At 31.4% G+C, this 19,256-nt stretch overlaps 1 protein-coding gene across 1 annotated transcript; it reads left to right on the top strand.

The window, feature by feature from the left end:
• Positions 1-3,488: 3,488 nt before the first annotated feature.
• Positions 3,489-5,692, top strand: ABCG23 (ABC-2 type transporter family protein). The gene has a single exon (XM_007015221.3). The coding sequence runs from the start codon at positions 3,569-3,571 to the stop codon at positions 5,516-5,518; it is 1,950 nt and encodes a 649-aa protein (XP_007015283.3). The 5' UTR covers positions 3,489-3,568; the 3' UTR covers positions 5,519-5,692.
• The last annotated feature ends 13,564 nt before the right edge of the window (positions 5,693-19,256 follow it).

Here is a 19,256-nt window from a genome sequence, read left to right as displayed (position 1 = left end):
GTTTATTTTGTTTTTGGATTATAATTATGTAACATCAAACGTTTATTGTATGCGACATTGAACCAATCTTCACTCATTCAATCAATAGATTTAAAAGGGAAAAAATAACATGAAAATATATGGAAAGTTGGATACGAACGATTGAAATTAATTTGGATCCAACTAATGTAGGTCCATGTGCATATGGAATTCACGTGACAATCCTGTTACAAATGAACAACACAAGCCCAACAACCACGTGAAACAATTAGTCCTTCAGTTTTGGAACATGTCTATTTGTCTTGGGGAAAAAAACAAACGACCTCCAAGGAAACTGATATTTTTGGCCGACACATGGAATGAGCTACTGCAAATTCCTTCTATTATTATTCACAATTTATATGAGAACAATAAATAATGAATTCATAAACATTTATTTTTATAAGATAATAAACAATTAAAATTATTAAATATTTTTATTTTAATTTTAATTTTAATTTAGAAAAAATTATATATTACCTGTTAGATGAAATATTTATTTTTTTAAAGAGAGCATTATAACGATTTGGACAGGTGGAGAACATGCAATGGGACACAAGGCTTGTCAATTTGTCCTCTGCTGTGTAGCGAAATAAATGTTGGTGTGTTGTCATTGTGTCGAGAAGTACGTACATTATCCGGGGGCGTAATTGCAAGATATTTTTTTTTTGGTGTTGAGAGGTTTGGTGGAGCCAAATGCTTTCATAGCCGTGAATTCATGTTTGGATGTCTGTGCTTGTCGTCCATGTGAACAACAGTGCAGTGATGTGAATACAACAAGTAGCCACAACCTGCAGGTTGTGATCTAGTTTAGTCCATGTGGATGGAACTTGGTGCCTTGTTATAAACCGAAGACTCATGAGGTTAAATCTTTAAATAAGGAAATAGATGAGTATTATATTTTATTGTATAACTTAAATTTAAATTTAAGATCTAATTAATTTTTATATATACTTAGAATAAGTTATAAATTTATAAACAAGTGTGGAGTTAATCAATTTTTATAAGGGAAATAAATTAAAAAATTTTAAAAAACCATTAAAGGAAAAAATATATAATATTGTAAAAATCTTTGGAGGTCACATCCCCTCGTAATAACACAAGCATCCGCCAAGTTAAACCTAGGGGTGGCTCAATAACTTTAAAAACTTAAAACGATTATCATATATTTTTTAAATAACTAATATAAATCATTAATTCAAATTTTTAATTCAAATAAATCGACTATAATATAAAATAAAGATAATATAATAATATAATATAAACTATAAATTAAAATAAAAAAATTATAAATATTAAAACAATAATACTTAATTGTTGATTACTTATTACAAACCGTAAATAAGGCTCACGATTTTATAAAAATAATAACATAATAGACTTTTATTTATTTTTTAAAGAAAATTGAATTTAAAAAGAAGAAGGAAGAAAGAGTTAATGAGAAAAGAAGAATTTCAAAGTAGATATTATACATTGAAAAAAAAAATTGATTTTATATAAAAGAAAAAAATAGTTGTTGAAATTTATTAAATATGTTAATTGAAAATAGGAGAAATAAGTAAAAAAAAAAAGTTGTTGGAGATGATTAAATACATATAATTGTTAGTTGATTAGAAATAAGAGAAATAATTGAGAATTTATAGCATTTTAAAAATTAAAAAATAAAAAAAATTAAAATTTACTAAGTACATAGTTAAAAAAGTAAGAAAATAGATAATTTTATTAATTATTAATTATTTTTATATAATTTTAAATTTTTATATATTTTTAATATAATTAAATTATTTTATAAAATTATAAAACTTTTCTAAATTTGGGATCTCTCTAAATTGGGGGCCTAAAGCCCTTGCTTGGGTGGCTTTACCCAAGGGCCGACCTTGGTTAGACGGATATATTTAGATTTTGAAATTATGAGTAATTAACTTGAGTTCAAGTCTTATCAAGTGTGGATTTTATCTATTTTACGTTGGTTTGTTTAATTTGTTGATTAAGTTTTTATAAATGTAACAATTATGTTATATATATATATATATATATATATATATTGAGTAGTGTTTCATTGGATTAATGTAAATTCAAAATTGAATGTGGTAAAACTGAAGCACCAATATTACATTTTAGTATGGATATACATTCTTTTCTTGTTTCTATATTTTATATCATATGCTTTACAATGCATGTTGTGATTTGGGAATATTGAATGAAAAATAAAAAGAGAAAAGAAACTCTGTTATCTTCCTAAGAAATCATAAGGCCTAGTTTCAACCATACATATGTAACTAATATCAAATTATTCTTATATATCTAAACCTGAATCTTAATATTCTTTTTTTTTTTTGGATGAATTGAATGTTAACATTCAAAGACGGAGTCAAGGGAAGGTATGTGGCGACAGTCGTCATCTCTAAAGTTTTAATTTTTTTATTATTATCGATATAAAACTTTATATATAATATTATTATTCTTATAATTACTTTTTAATTATCTTTTATTTAAAATGTTAAATTCACCACTATTAAATAATTCTTGACCTTGTTCCATTCCTTTCAGTTAGTGTTGGGCTCTAAAGGATATGGGCTCAATTTGGCATATTGTGGCTTAAATATGACCAGGTGTTTTTTGGCCCCCCATCTTTTTGTTGGATCTATGAGGCCCAAATCAATTCCCTTGTCTTTTATTGTGCGGCAATTTCTTTTATTTCATTTCATCATGTGGTTCTTTGACGTGTGAATGGAGTCGGGAGTTTTAACATTTGGCATTAATTAAAAGAAAGAAAGAAGGAATTTCACTTGTAGATTTCGATTAATTTCTTTTTTTCAAACGTCATGTAAATTCATTTATCTTTTGGTAATCTCTTTTAATCATATGTCAACTTTTCTCTTTCAATGATAAATCAAATTAATTTTCAATGGAATCAAGTAGCCAAGCATGTTTTGTGATTTATGAGATCTTCCATTGAGCCCAATACAAGGGCATAGCAAAGAAAATGACGGGTGGTGTCAAGTGGTGACCACCACTCCTCAATTTTAAATTTTCTTTATTATTATAAATAGAAAATTTAATATATATATATATATAATATAATTATTTTTATAATTACACTTTAATCAACCTCGTGCAACATCCTTAATTCACCATTGATCACCAAAACTCCAGCCAAGAGTTGTACACTTTCCTTGCTGTTTTCCTGCCTGCACAAAATTTTCAAACCTGCTCCCGAAACTCGTGGAAGCGTCATTTAGATATAGCTTAGATCAATTTGGCAATCCATTTATGGAAGAACTTGACTAAAAGAACAGAGATGTACACAGAATGGAATGAGTCAAATCTACAAGAAATGATAATTTTATACTATGTTAATATATAGTCAGCTTCTCAGCTCACCAACCCCTGCCAAATATTTCACCACCTTCACCAGCGCTGAAGAAATAACTTGTTTTACAATTAAACTTGGTTGTTCCAACCTCCAATTTTACGTTCCAACCTCCAATTTTACATTCCCACTTCAAAGCCTCAGGTACCTTCCACACTGAAACACTAGCTCCAAACAATGGCAACTTGCTTCCAGCAGCAACCAAGCAATGTTGAAGATGACTCGGTTATTCTCTTCTCAACTTCCAGTTCACCTGAAGGATCCACCAGCCTTTCCTCTTCCTTCTATCACTCACCACTTTCAACTGACAATTCCAAGACTTCTCACAAACTAACAGTGAGAAACCTTTCCTACACAATTCACCTGAAAAGGTCAATTCCTGATACTTTTTTTCACCTGGGGCAAATGCCTAAGCCTGTTGAGATACTTAAATCGGTCAGCTTTGTTGCTAGAAGTTCCGAAATACTTGCCATTGTGGGTCCAAGTGGCACTGGGAAATCTAGTCTTCTCAGGATAATATCAGGAAGGGTAAATGATAAAGACTTTGATCCTTGTAGCATCTCTATCAACGATCATCGGATGACCAGTCCAGTTCAGTTGAGGAAGATATGTGGATTTGTGGCACAAGAGGATAATTTGCTTCCTCTACTTACTGTAAGAGAAACGCTGATGTTCAGCGCCAAGTTCAGGCTCAAAGAAATGACTTCAAAAGAGAAGGAAGAAAGGGTAGAGAGCTTGATGCAAGAGCTTGGCCTTTCACATGTTGCGGACAGTTTTGTTGGTGATCAAGAGAATAGAGGAATTTCTGGTGGAGAAAGAAAAAGGGTTTCGATTGGTGTTGATATGATTCACGACCCTCCAATTTTACTCCTGGATGAGCCAACTTCAGGCCTGGATAGTACTTCAGCTCTTCAAGTGATAGAGCTGCTTGCTTCGATGGCCAAAGCTAAGCGAAGAACTGTGCTGCTTTCGATCCATCAACCAAGCTACAGAATTCTTAGATATATTTCTAACTTTTTAGTCCTTTCTCATGGCTCTGTTGTCCACAATGGTAGTCTCGGATTGCTTGAGGAAACCATACAGAAATTGGGATTTCAAATTCCAACTCAGTTGAATGCATTAGAATTTGCAATGGAAATTATGCCTGCACTGGAAGCATCAAGCTTCAAATTTTCTGTTGCTGAAGACGGAGACTCATATTCCTACCCGGTATGGTCAGACGAAGAATGCATCAGAATTCAACAACACAATGAGGACAAACAGATGGGAAATTTTTGGTTTTCAAGTCTGCTTGAAATTATGTTTCTCTGCTCAAGATTTTGGAAAATTATTTATAGAACAAAGCAGCTTTTCTTGGCAAGAACAATGCAAGCCGTTGTTGGTGGGTTTGGATTGGCAAGCGTCTATGTGAAGGTAAGGAAAGACGAAGAAGGGGTCGCTGAGAGATTAGGTCTTTTTGCATTTAGTCTAAGTTTCCTCCTTTCTTCCACAGTTGAAGCACTTCCAATATACCTCCAAGAACGGCGAGTTCTGATGAAGGAAGCCTCAAGGGGAGCCTATAAAATTTCCTCATACATGATTGCCAACACCATAGTCTTCATGCCCTTCTTATTCGCGGTAGCTATCCTTTTTGCCGGTCCTGTCTACTGGATTGTGGGGCTTAATCCTTCCATTGCAGCTTTCACATTTTTCACTTTTGTGGTTTGGCTCATAATCCTGATGGCAAGTTCCCTGGTACTCTTCCTCAGTGCAGTCTCTCCTGATTTCATATCAGGGAATTCCCTCATTTGCACGGTTCTTGGAGCCTTCTTCCTATTCTCTGGCTACTTCATTCCAAAAGACAACATTCCAAAGTATTGGCTCTTTATGTACTATGTTTCCCTTTACAGGTATCCATTGGATACCCTGCTTACAAATGAGTATTGGAGTGTGAGAGGTGAGTGTTTCTCATGGCATCCTCCGGATTATTCCCATTGTTTGCTTACAGGGAATGATGTCCTCGAGAGTAGAGGGCTCGATAAGGATACAAGATGGATGAATGTTGGGATCATGTTTGGTTTCTTTTTGTTCTATCGTGTGCTTTGTTGGATCATTCTTGCTAGAAAGGCTTCAAGAACAACTATATAGTTATACCCCTAGAACCTTATAGGATTTATATCAATACAGTTTTAGTTCTTAGATAAATTTGATCTTTCATATTTTGTAAAATAAGATGGTTAGATTTTCTTATATTTATTCATTTTTTATTTTCTTTCTAATAATTTCCCACAAAAAAAATCACTAATGTTCTCTCAATTCTAATTCCTATGTACACATATTATAGCATAGACTAGTATATACATATATTGATTAACATTGACATACATAAACATATTGTAGAAAGAAAAAATTTTGGTCAAAATACCTGAGAAGTCCCTGTACTATGGTATTTTCTTCAATTTAGTCCCTCTATTTAAAATCGTAATACTTTAGTCTCTTAATTTTGAAAATTATTTCAATTTAATCCCACTAACGTTTTCTTTTCAAATTGACGGTGCTGACGTCATCGCTAACGTGGCACTAGATGCTGACGTGGCTTATAAAGGGGGTTTTGAGTGCTGAAGTGGCAGTAAGGTGACGTAACACTGTCACATCACACTTCAAGGTTGGGTTGATGATGTGGCAATGCCACATCACCCTATGGATATGCATTGCCACGTGGTACATCAAAATGTTGTTAAGATTTGAACCCAGGAACTCGAACAAATAAACCAATATTTTTAACATCACACCTAAACTCTTATATTTAACAATATCTTGCTTGAATTTCTTTTCTTCTTTCTTTTTTCTTTCTTTCTATAAAACTACGTCATTTTGGAACCTTCTTCTTTTTCTTATTTTTTTCTTTTTTTCTATAAAACTACGTTGTTTGAGAAAAAGGTTCCAAAGGATTTTATGGTTATGGTTTTTGAAAGTATAAAAAGGCTCCAAAATGATGTAGTTTTATAAAAATAAAAAATAAAAATAAGAAAAAAAAAGAAAGAAGAAGAAAAAAATTCAAGCAGGAAATTATCAAAAGTAAGAGTTTAAGTTTGATGGTAAAGACATTGTTTTATTTGTTATAGGTCTTGAGTTCAAATCTTAACATGTGCTTTTTTTGAAAAATAAATTACCACATGTCAGCATCTAAGCATGCCACGTGACAATCTCTTGACATACCATGTGGCAATCCATATCCATATGGTGATGTGGCATTACCACGTCATCATGATGGTGGCATTACCACGTCATCATGATGGTGGCGTGGCATTGACACATCATCAACCTAACTTTGAAAGTGTGATGTATTAGTGCCACGTCAGCACCCAAAACCCCCTCTATATGCCACGTTAGCATTTGATACCACGTCAGCACCGTAACGGTCAATTGGGACAAAAAACATTAAAGGGACTAAATTGAAACAATTTCTAAAATTAAGGGACTAAAATGTTATGATTTTAAGTAGAGGGACTAAATTAATGAACATCCTCTAGTACAGGACTTTTCAGGTATTTTGAACAAAAAATTTTATCCAATTACAAGATGCCACATTTTTTTTGAAATTAATAAATTAAAAAATTTTTCAAAGATAAATCATGTATCACCATGTGAATTTGATGATACTATTTAAGCTAATCATAAAATTTATCAATAGATCCCAGCTCTAGTAGGTGGAGAATCAAAACCAATAAATTCCTTATTCAAAGAAAAATCTTTATTAGCCATAAATTTGCCAAGGCATTGCCTTTTGGAAGACATGACGAATACCAACTTCCCATTAATGATGAACGAGACTTTGAATAGCTTGAATCAAATCCAAGATAGAACATGGGTGAACAAGAGGGGAAAAAATGACTTGCACAACAAGCTTGCTATCAATTTGAAGATCAATCTTGTGGTTGCCTAAGTCCCATGTGAGACATAATCCCTGCTACACCCTAAAGCTCTGTATGGTATGCCATGCATTTCCCAAGATGAAATGCAAAGCCTCCTTACCACTCACTTGTAGAGTTTTGAAGAACACCACATGTTGTTGCAAGTTTGATAGATAAACAATAGGCACCATTTGAATTCGAAAAAAATCCACTTTGAATGAGGAGTAGACCAACCAATGAGAACTTTTTCTCTTCAATTTGGAAAGATACCCACACACTCAAGGTCAAGGTTTTTTGAACAAGAATCATGCATAGCAGAAGATAAACTATGAATCAAAAATCATCCATAAATCATCTGTTTTATCTCTATTTAAATTAAAATAATTTAAAAATAAAATCAAAGAGATTAAATACTTTTGGAATTCTCTCATCTAGTATTATAAATATGAAACTCCTTTAGAAGATTATGAAAAATAAAGAAAGTCCAAGAAAGAAGATCAAAAGAACAAGATCTCCCTCTTAAAGTTTCAAAGTTTAAACCTAGATGAAGAAAAGATTTTGAAGACTTAAAACTTCTCCAAAGATTCAAGTCTCAAGCTTTGAAGAAGTGAAGAAAATTTGAAAAACATTGATATTAGGTTTCAAGATTTTTTTCAAGAAATTTCTCCCTTAGGAAAGACATCAATTTCATTTGTTCAAGACTATCAAGGGAGTTCTTGTGATAGAGAGAAAAAACATTGCAAACAAGTAAAAAGATGTACTAAAGGTAATGAAGAGGAAAATTGGAGCAGTTCCTAAAGTACTGAGTGTCGTGGTAAGCGGAAGAGAATAAAAAGAGAATAGGTAGAGTATGTAGAAGAGAATTAGAGAGAAATTTTGGAAAAGTGAAGATCTCCCCAATGAATTGTGAAAGCTCTACATATAGTGCCAAAAGTGACAGTTACTCAAGAATAGACTTTAATACATGTAATGAATGACAATATTATGAAAAGTTTTAATGTGAGTAACCGTTACCATAGCTCATTATGTGGATAGTAAAATGGTGATTTTATTACATATAATGAGTAACAGTTAAAAACTCATTATATAATCGTTGAAGTAATTAGGTGTAATAAGACTTGTTCTCGAGCAGAAGGTAATAGAGAAGAGGTATACATGAAAAGCTATACAAAAATAAGTTAAGAGAAAATGGTGTACGTGAATAGGTACAAGAAAAGAGGGTGTACGTGAACAAGTACATGAGAACAAGGTAAGAGGGAAACATATTTATACTTCAAGAAAAAGGTTAATAAGACCTCTTAACTACCTCCATATTCGAACTACCAAGCCAAACTCTTTGGAACATCCTAAGATGAAAGTAACCCATGAACCCTGTCACTTATTCCAAGTAACTTTCATTGCTATCTGTGTGAAGTGATTATTTTATACAAACTAGTTCTTCTACTTATATTAGTCGTGCCGTATGGATTAGTGCTCTATTTATTTTAACTGTTCTACATGAAGTAGTGTTTCACTTGTAAAGGTTGTTCTTATTATTCTTTGTACAACATTATGCTGTAAAATAATTCTTTAGAGAATAGGTAGTAACCAAAATTAACTATCTATATTTTGCCCCTTGCATAAGATTTTTTGTTTAAAAAACAATTCTTATGCATTAATTTAGGGAAAATTTTTATTTTATACAGTAACACATTGTATTGTAACACCTTGTGTTGTAATGCCTTGGGCAATACAACCTTAGACAGTAACACCTTAAACAGTAATGCTTTAGATAGTAACATCTTAAGTAATAATGCCTTAGGTAGTAACATGTTACTGTTTTGTGTAACTTGTGATGCTAATATCTTGTGTAATATTTGATTGATTATGTAATAATATATTTTTCATATAAAATAAGATTTTCAAGATAAGAATTGTAAAAAGAAAGTTAATCTTTTTCATAAAAACTTTGATTTTATGTGCCTATAAATACGAAGTTGCTATCAACAATTTTATTCATTTAGATTCAAAGTAAAGCAAAATTCAAAGCAAAACTAAATTTGGAGCAAAGTTCTTCTTCTTTTTTTTGTGAATTCTTTTGGGTAAGTAAGCTTTTCTACCTCTTCTTCTTGTAATTTTTTGTTTGTATTTTTCTTGCTTATTGCCCTTTGCATGAATTTTTTTTTTTGGTAAATATGAAGCAAAACTAATTCATGCATGAGATAATTTTTCTGATTGAAAGTAAATTTGTTTTGATTTTTTTAAAAAAACGAAGAATACAATAGGTTTTTTATTGATTTTTTTCTTGAAAAATTCCATGCCCGTAGGATTTTGCCACACTATATTGATTTATGCACGTGGCACCTTGCTTTGAGGCTTGTGGCACTTGCTGCTTCGAGCCATACTGATTGCTGCAACACAGCACAAAGGTGTCGCGTGCTGTTTACTACATGGCTTGTGACACAAGTGTTGCGAGTAGTTTGACTTCTTGTGCCATGAGCAATTTGATTGTTTGCTCACGGAACTTGTTCCACGAACAATTTATTTTGTAATTAATTAAATGTTTTTCAACTTTTTTTTGTTTAGACTAATACAATAAATAAATAAATAAATTATTGCATATGTATACTTATCTCTTTTTCCATTGTTATGTTTGTAGGCTTTCCTTTCCATCTTCCTTTATGCCTAAGATGTGTTTAATTTTAAAAATCCATTATGGTAAACCTGGGAAGGTTGCAACAAGGAAAAAGACCACTACACATAAAAGAAAGAATATTACTTCCGAAGTTGTTCCTCCTAAAAAGATTAAGGTAGGAAAGAGAAGTGAAGTTCTTTTTCTTCTTTAAAACTATAAAGATAAAATTATTAAAGAAAAAAGAGACGATTGTTTTTGAGAAGAAGTTCGTGCCAGATAGATTGACGAACATCCTTTTGAATTTGCTAGATATGATTGAGATTATCTATGCTAAAAAGCACCTTCTCATAAAAGAATTAGTACCTCAGGACAATTGATAACTCTATGATATAAAGTTATTTGAGCTTAATTTTGATAGTAATTTAGCTTAGTTCTTGTAGTAATGCATAAAAATTAGTATATATTATTTAACTATTTTAAATTAGTTATTTTAGGTGAGTCAATCTAATCATGATTAATTTTATGCTTAATTTGGTGTTAATATGGTTAAGATAGGTTGTTATTGATTTATTTATACTTTTGTAGGTGTTTAATGAAAGAAAGAGATTTTCACTGCACATGTTTTGGTATTTTGGCCATAACTTTCTCTATAGAGCTCCAAATAAAGCGATTCTTTAACCATTGGAAAGATAAGAGAAAAAGCTACAACTTTCATGTTTACTACTTCACATAGTTCGGAATGGAAGATGGTAAAAAATCTTATCAATTAAACATACTATAGCAGTTTTAGAGCAATTACGATTTTTGTTAATTAATTGGGCAAGACTGTGCCTCACATAGTCTGATGAGGAAATCCTAGCTAAAATTGACTTCTTTCTTCACCAAACTTGGCATAACTTTAAAGCCTGTAAAAACAATCTTTCAAATAAGAAAAGGGGAGAACAAAAAAAAAAACACTAGATTAACAACTGAGAGTCAAGCCACAGAGTCATTGAAGCTAAGAAGAATTTATAGGATTCAAGGAGATTTGAAGATTAAGAATACAATTCTTGAGTTTTTCTATATTTTCTTGGTTTTGTTTTTAATGTTTATATTTTATGTGATGATAATGTGTGACTTAATGGGAAACTAAATTGTTAATTTAAGATTATGATTGAACTCAATATGTAGTCTAAATTATTTATCTCTCTTTTACTTATGTTTGATAGATTTAAGTTGTTTATTTTATTCCGTGCTTAATGCTTTTAGTTGACTGGCCACCAATTAGATTGAATTGGAAACCTAGGTTAAACTTTGACGAAGGAGATTTAGGTAGACCTTGAATAGAATAACCCATGATTGAATACACTTAGCTGATTAGGTGATTTGATTTGCATATAGGGTAGACATACACCTATAAGCCATACATAGCCAAAATTAGAGCACAAACTTAATGAATCTTTCTTCAATATAATTTACATAGACATATAGTAAATTAATTGAAAAATATATTTTTATAAGAAACTCGACAGAGACTTATAAATAATTTAGAACTCTAGGTTAGCAACTTAATCCATTAAACTGAGTTTAGAGAGAGAGACAATATTCAGATGAAATATTGAGAGATAGCATAATCTTAGGTCTGATAACCATTCACATTTAATAAAGTAAATTTGCTAATATATTTTAGATTAGTTTTAGTTTATTAGTTTCAAATATTTCTTTTTAATTTTAATTATTTAAATAAAATTAAGGTGTATTAATTTTAGTAGTTAACAATAAGGATTAATTCAATTCTCTATGGGATCGACACTTTACTCATTTTTATATTATATTTGCGATACGTGCACTTGTGTGAGTAAAAAATCAGCAACAACAATCAATTCTGAAGTTCAGGTTTGAGCATGGTGAGTTTTCACTTTCGTTACTAAACTTGGCTCCAATTCTTAATTTGCTCATGATTGGGATGAGCAAGTAAACAAGGTATTGAAGAATCTTGCTTACATTAAACTTCTCTCAACTGTTGGAATACTTGATGTTGTGCGTGTCACCTCCAAGCTTAACATTCGTAGAGAGAAAACGATAGGTGTATGGTATGTTTTTCTTATAAGGTGGAGCAATTTTTCTCATACCATGATTATAGCATGGGTGAAGTTTACCTTCACTCTTGAAGATGTGTGTATTCTCTTAGAACTTCCTTGTATAAGGAAGCATGATTTTCACTCTATCAAGCTTTCTAAAGAGAATATTTGTATTCGAGAATTTTTTCTTGATCTGCTAAAGAGTCTGAGTAAAATTTCAAAAGTTGTACGGTTCTCCAATTGGATACGGGTATTTTATAAGAAGTTTAGTGCTAAAGTAGTTAAGATTAGCTCTCTTGAGTACCCAGACCATGAGCACAAGCTAGTGGCTTTAGTAATTTTTTGGTTGGCACAACCTATACTTCTAAGGTATTCGAATGATAGTATCTCTTGAATAATCATTCCTTTAGCAATTAAGATGACGAAGGAATACATTTTCCTCTTTCTCCACTGCATTTAGGATCTCTGTATAAGAGGCTAAACTTGTATCAACACAAGAATGTCGAATCAACTGGGCATTATAAGATTTTGACTTATGTGGATGTTTCTTTTATTCAAATGTGCTTATGACTTGCACTGTCGTGCCTAATGCATATCCTTTTACATCTTTTTCTGTGAATAACCCTTTATCTAGAAATAACTATAGGGCTTAAGGATGGCATGATTAGACCTCAAGAGGTAACATTCTTAAAGTGATAGATATGCAAAGGAATTCAATCCTAAACCTTATATGCACCTTAAAAATGGATTCAATGATCTTGGAATTTATTATGATCGCCACCCACTACAGTTTGAAAGGATGAGCTCACGAGGTATTAACTTTTGTGTATGGATTCATAGTTCTCAATTACCTTCTATGATTGAGAGTGCTAGTTTAGGTAGAGATAAAGACTTTCTTTCTATCAAGGTTTATTCTCCTTATAAAGTAGCACGGCAATTTGGGTTTGACCAACTAGATCCGTATGATTCTTCTTCATCTATCAATTTTTCTTTTTATGTTTCTTTATTTCTTATTGTAGGACTTCAACTTCATTTAGATAAAACTTAAGACCCAGCTTTTGATAGAATTGGTATCCACATTTCTGAATGGTTTGCTTATTAGATAGAGTGTTTAAAGAATGGAGATCGTTTATTGTGCTTTTAACTAATAATAAAGCTCGTCTTTACACTTCTCATGTAAGTAACACCGATGTATTCTTGTGCTTGATTCTTCTTAAAAAAAAATGTAAATGAAGAAGAAAATGCGCTCCTTATGCTCCTGCTCATTGAACAAAACATGTGCATCGAAATGTTTGTTCATCCTTTGCTTCTTCTTTTACTTTTTTTTTAAAATTCATTTCCTCATTTTGTTTTTTTAAAGAGAAAAACTGCCAGACTAGAACCTAACTCGATTGAAGAGGAAGAGACTTTTGAAGTTGAGATTGAGGAGTAATCATGTGATTTTGAACGTAGTGACAAATCAAATGACGAGTCTGTTGATGTTGATGAGGCTAAAATTGAGGATGTTGCTACTTTTTTTAGAACACTAAAAACACCAATTGTATTGTCAGGCTGTTTGATGATTTCGTTGATTTAGATGCTCTATTTCCCTTTCATACTAAAAGTTTCAATACAAATCAAGTAGAAACATTTTACTATGTTACTTCAATTGATATTGATTCATTTTTTTTAACTAAGATCATTCTTACTCCCTCAGTTACTCAAGATAAGATTGTTCCTAACACTTAGGGTATTCTTGATGTTAGAGTTAATGTTGGAGCTACTTCAATTGTTGAGGTTGTTCATGATGTTGGAGTTAATGATGGATCTACTCCGAGTATTAAGGTTGTTCATGATGTTGGAGCTATTATTGTTAATGTTAGAGTTACTCCAATTAATCCTTGTGTTTTTTCCTCCCTAGTGCTAGAACACAAAAGTCCAAATTGAGCAGAGTGGTAGGAAAGTTGACTTTCATTGTTTTCAAGTTTCATCAAAGCATGTGGAATGCTTGGAGCATGTTTTTAGTATAAAGGGGGAATTTTGGAGTACTTCCCCTTTAAAGAACGTAAATGACATTTGTTTCATGATGGAGGTGTTGGGTATAGCTTTAGTGATTTTCCATGCTCCATTGATGAGTTCTTCACCAGAGAAATTGCAACTGATGTTATAGTGTTTTAATGACGCTTGTAACACTGATTCAAACTTAAATGCCTTAATAATTGTAGATCTAGAGCCATAGCTTTTCTTGAAATGGTCATTGGAAAATGAGTTAAAAGACATTACAACAAAGATAGCTTCACCAAGAAAGCATGATGTTTTCTTTATGGAGTAAAACTAGATGTCATTACCAATATTAAAGTTAATAACTCTTGTCTATGAAGTATGTAGTTGGCTAGGCTTTTGCTTCTCTTTTCTTTTGAAAGCTCGTTTGAGCTAATACTTTGCTATTGATATATCATATCTCTTTTTCTTTTTGCAATAACAATAATGTTATACGCATGTTGAATACTTATTTACATTTCACATTATTGTATGCAATCAAATAAGAACTCTCAACTTTACATCAGGAAGATTACCTCTAACTTGACGTGAAGGAGATTAATTCAACCCTTTAAATAAGTGTAAAAGTTACGACTAATTTGTGAGTAATAGGCTAGGGCCTAGAAATGAGCGATAAAGCTTGTGGCCAATAGTATAACATAATTACAGCTTTGTCAAATAATGAGCGATAAAGCTAGTGGCTGGAATATAAATGATGAATTATGATTAAAGAATGAGTGATAAAGCTTACAACCAATAGAAAAAATATCATTGCAACCAAAATATGGGTGATAAAGCTTGAGACTAAAGTAAGAATGACGAGCTATGGTCAAAGAATAAGCGATAAAGCTACCAACTGAATATGAATTTTTTGTCTTTTCAAATGTCAAATTGCAATTCATAAAGTAATGAAGAGTCAAAGTCTTAGAAGTATCATACATGAATGGGTTGCAAGTTGTTTTAAACCTTGTTGTTCTCAATCAATAACTCTCTTACTATCGTTTTCTTGCGAAATATTCTACATAAGTCTATATATTTAAGAAGTGAATGACTAATTATTCGATGATAGTCACAATACTTTAGATTGGACTTGTCTTTTATTGTTGGTGGTCGTGTAATATATGGCAAGTTCGTTTTTCCATCCCTAATCCACTCATCAGGGGCAGACCTAGTAATTTTTTTAAGTGGTGTCATAACTAAATCTACTTTGACTTGGAGTCTTTGACCCTACTCCTTACAAAATTGTAAAAAAATTAGTGAGTTCATTAGCATCATTAACTACATAAAACTCTTACATAAGTAGTATAATAAGTAGGGATTTTTAGCACTTCAGTAGTGTCATCTAACACCACTCCACTCTATGTCCATCCACTCCTACCACTCACGGAGAAGTGCTTTCATTCTATGTAGTGGAACTATTCATATCTTCCAATAACACAAAGTTTTTCAATAAGTTTTTACCTAATGCAATCACTCTTTCCCAATTGAGTCGTCAAAATGTAAAAAGGGTTCTTGTGATATGGAGAATAAGTGTTGCAAACAAGTAAAATGATGTATCGAAGGCAACATAGAGGAAAATGGAAGCAGTTCCTAAAGTATTAAGTGTCGTGGTAGGCATAATATAATGTAAAAGAAAATTAGAGAGAAAAGTTGGAGAGAAAAACTCTGGAAAAGTGAAGATCCCTCAAATGAATTGTGAAAGCTCTATATATAATGTTAGAAGTGGTAGTAATCCAAGAATAGGTTTTAACACGCGTAATGAATGACATTATTATAAAGAACTTGAATGTGAGTAACCATTACTATAACCCATCATGTAGATATTAAAATGGTGATTCTATTACATACAATAAGTAATGGTTAGAAACTCATTATATAACCGTTGAAGTAATTGGGTGTAATAAGACTTGTTATCGAGTTGAAGGTAATAGAGAAGAGGTATACGTGAAAAACTATGTGAGAACTCGTTAAGAGACAAGGGTATACGTGAACACGTACAAGAAAAGAAGGTGTACGTGAATAAGTACTTGAAAACAAGGTAAGAGGGAAAAATACTTATAGTTTGGGAAATGTTAAGAGGAAGACCCTTTAACTATCTCCATATTTAAGCTACTAAGCCAAACTCTCTAGAACATCTTAAAATGAAAGTAACCCGTGAGTCATGCCACTTATTCCAGGTTGCTTTCACTGCTATATGTGTGAAGTGGTTATTCTATACAAAGTAGTTCTTTTACTTGCATTAGTCGTTCTGTATGGAGTAGTACTCCATTTATTTTAGTTGTTCTACGTGAAGTAATACTTCATTCATTTTAATTGTTCTACATGAAGTAGTGTTTCACTTGTTTTTACTTGTTCTTGCATAAAGTAGTGCTTCACTTGTAAAGGTTGTTCTCATATTCTCTGCACAACATTACGCTGTAAAACAATTCTTTAAAGAATAAATAGTAATCAAAATCAACTATTTACAAAGACCAACCCTTGAAATGGATTTGTTGAAAAAAAGAATTAGCAGATTATTTTTCCATTTTAAAGAAATTCCAAAGCTTATACTTCCAAGTTGATTAATTAAATTGTTATTTGTTTTTGAATTTCTTGTCTTAATTTTCAACATGAAATTGTGTGTAAATTTTTGACACACCTAATGGGACAATCTTTGCCACAAATAGCAAATTCTCAAGTTTTCTTGAATTCAAAAACTAAAAGAAGAAATTTTTGCAGCATCACTTTGCCAAAGTTAGTATAATAAGTTGTGTTTCTTGTGAAAATTATGAAAATAAATATCAAAGAAAAAGATGACCAAATTGCTTTCATGTTGAAGAAAATATAAGGTTTAAATGAAAACAACCAAGTTGTTCCAAACCAAAAAAAAAAACATTAAATTCTTCAAGAAAATGGTGAAAATTCCTTCAAGGCACCTATTGGAGATCCTCAAAAAGTTTTTTTTAATCAACTTAAATGAATTCATCAAAGAAGCTATCAAATAACAAGTTGAAAGTGTCACTCAACCTTATTCTCATAAGATTGATGGCAAGAAGATGTGAGAAAAATGATTAACCACTAAAGTTCCAATAGTTTGACGATAAAGGAAACCAACCCTCTTACATACTTTGTTGAAACTTTCACTAATGTTGGCACCAATGGAGATATTACGATGAAGTAGAACAATTGACAATTGTGAACAATAAGAGTGTGAATTCCCCTATCACTTCTACAGTTGTTGTCATGTAGTTAGCATGACTGAACTCGCAATGTCATGTCAATGAAGATGAGCTTATGATTATTTGAGTATCAATTGCAAGAAACGATTATTTGAATCATCTAACCCTCAAAACTTGTATCTAAGAGATGAATTGGGGTTTACGTTGCATTTTTCAAAATATTAAGCCTAAGACCTTCGAAGATTTAATTACTCATACACATGGCATGGAGTTAACCATGTTTATTGTTGAAAATCAAAGACTTCCTTTTCAAAAGCCAAATAAAGGTAGGGAGAACCAAGACATTCACAAAAAGGGATAAACATTGACTAATAAGGGTGAAAACTAACAAGCTATGATTGTGAACACCAAGCCCTTCAAGATGTTCACCAATTCAAAGAAATCTCAAAATTGAAGACTTACATAAAGGCTTATTATAAGAAGTTAATTGGAGGATATGAAAAATTTCATGAAGTCTAAAGGGAAGGAAAATGAGAAGAATGAAGGTGTTGAATCATTTATCAATGTGACTTTTGGTAGTGATGAGGAAGAGGTTGAAGTTTTGATGGTGCAAGAGGAAAAAAAAAAGATACAAGAGATATATGAGCTTTTGATTCTCCATGTTCCCAACATATTTGCACAAGGAAAGAATGGGTTTCAAAGCTTGAGAAGTAAGAGAAACCAATTTACATGGCTAATGGTAGTGAAGACAACACTTGGGAATGTAAGGTATGAGCCAAAGTTTTCAAGAATTTGATTTCTCTTGGAAAGTTAAATAATCTATGTTATGGATATTCTATTTAAGGTGGAGATTTGAAGATTATAGATAGTTTAATGATTGTGATTAAAGAGATGAAGAATTCGAAAAATTTGCATGAGTTGATTGGAAGCACAATTAAGGGAGATGGGTTGATCTTTTCATATCAAGTTGAGAAAGTGAATGTGAATTTCATTAACAACAAAGCAAGTCACCTTTGCGAGCTTGGTGAAAAGGTAGAGCTATTAGCTCAAGTGGAGTACATTTGAGAAAGGTGAGATTGTTGGTTTTTTTTTTTTTTAATTTGGTAAAGTTACTTGCTAATTAAATAAATTTAGAAATTTTTTTGGTACTCAAAAATAGGTTATTATACTTTGGTTAAATATGAACTTGTTTGTCTTTGCTTTTTTTATTTAATTTAACAATTATTGTGAAACTCTTATGAAAAATAATAACTTTTAAAATTAAATTAAAACTATTTGATAAGTTTACTTATATAAATTTTTTTTTATAAATAAGTTGTTTAACAAAACAACTTATATAAGTTCTAATTTTGATTTAAATTATCATAAAGGAAGAGGAGAATGAGATCAATCAAGAGAGAGAATATTTTTTGAAAGGGTAACGTTATGATTACTTTTAATAGATGAAGACATTTTTGAAACAAAAAGAAAATTTTTTGTAAAAAGTTGACATATTTTTAGAAGAAGAGAAGAAAAAATTACTCTAGAGCTTTTTCTAAAGTTTTTTTTTAGATTTTATTCTTTAAAAAATTATTTTTTTTAATGTTTCTCAAAATCTTATTTAGCTAGATTTCTATTTATAAGAGATAAATAAATTAAAAAAAAGTCGATCAATCATACACTATATATTATTTTGGAGAGTTGTAAGATATCCTAGGAAAATGTGAGAGAGACTCTTGAGTTTTGGGTATTTGAGATAGTTAGAGAAATGGGAAAAAAGATATAATTATAATCTTGAAAAATTGTTAAATTGTGAAATTTTTACATAATGAAAAGTTTTGTTTTTTATTGTATAGTTGTTATAAAAATAAAAATAAGTCTAATTCATAACCGCGACCAACCAAGCATAAGATTTCCATCTAAATCATGAAAGTGAAAATTAAAAAATAGTTTAAGGCGGATTAAGATGGGATGAGACAAAGCAAAGAAGTGAAGTGACATGCCTAATCCAACTAAGCCTTGTCGCCACATGTGAAAAAACAGTACAACTTCGAAACAAAACAAAGTTGACAAGCCAAAGCAAAGATCTACACTTGGACAAACACCCACATCACTTCTCCACCTAGCAGGCCCCCATATTTA

This window comes from Theobroma cacao, chromosome 9 (assembly GCF_053813885.1).
Source record: "Theobroma cacao isolate CCN51 chromosome 9, ASM5381388v1, whole genome shotgun sequence".
NCBI lineage: Eukaryota > Viridiplantae > Streptophyta > Magnoliopsida > Malvales > Malvaceae > Theobroma > Theobroma cacao.
This window is presented reverse-complemented; position numbering and strand designations above follow the sequence as displayed.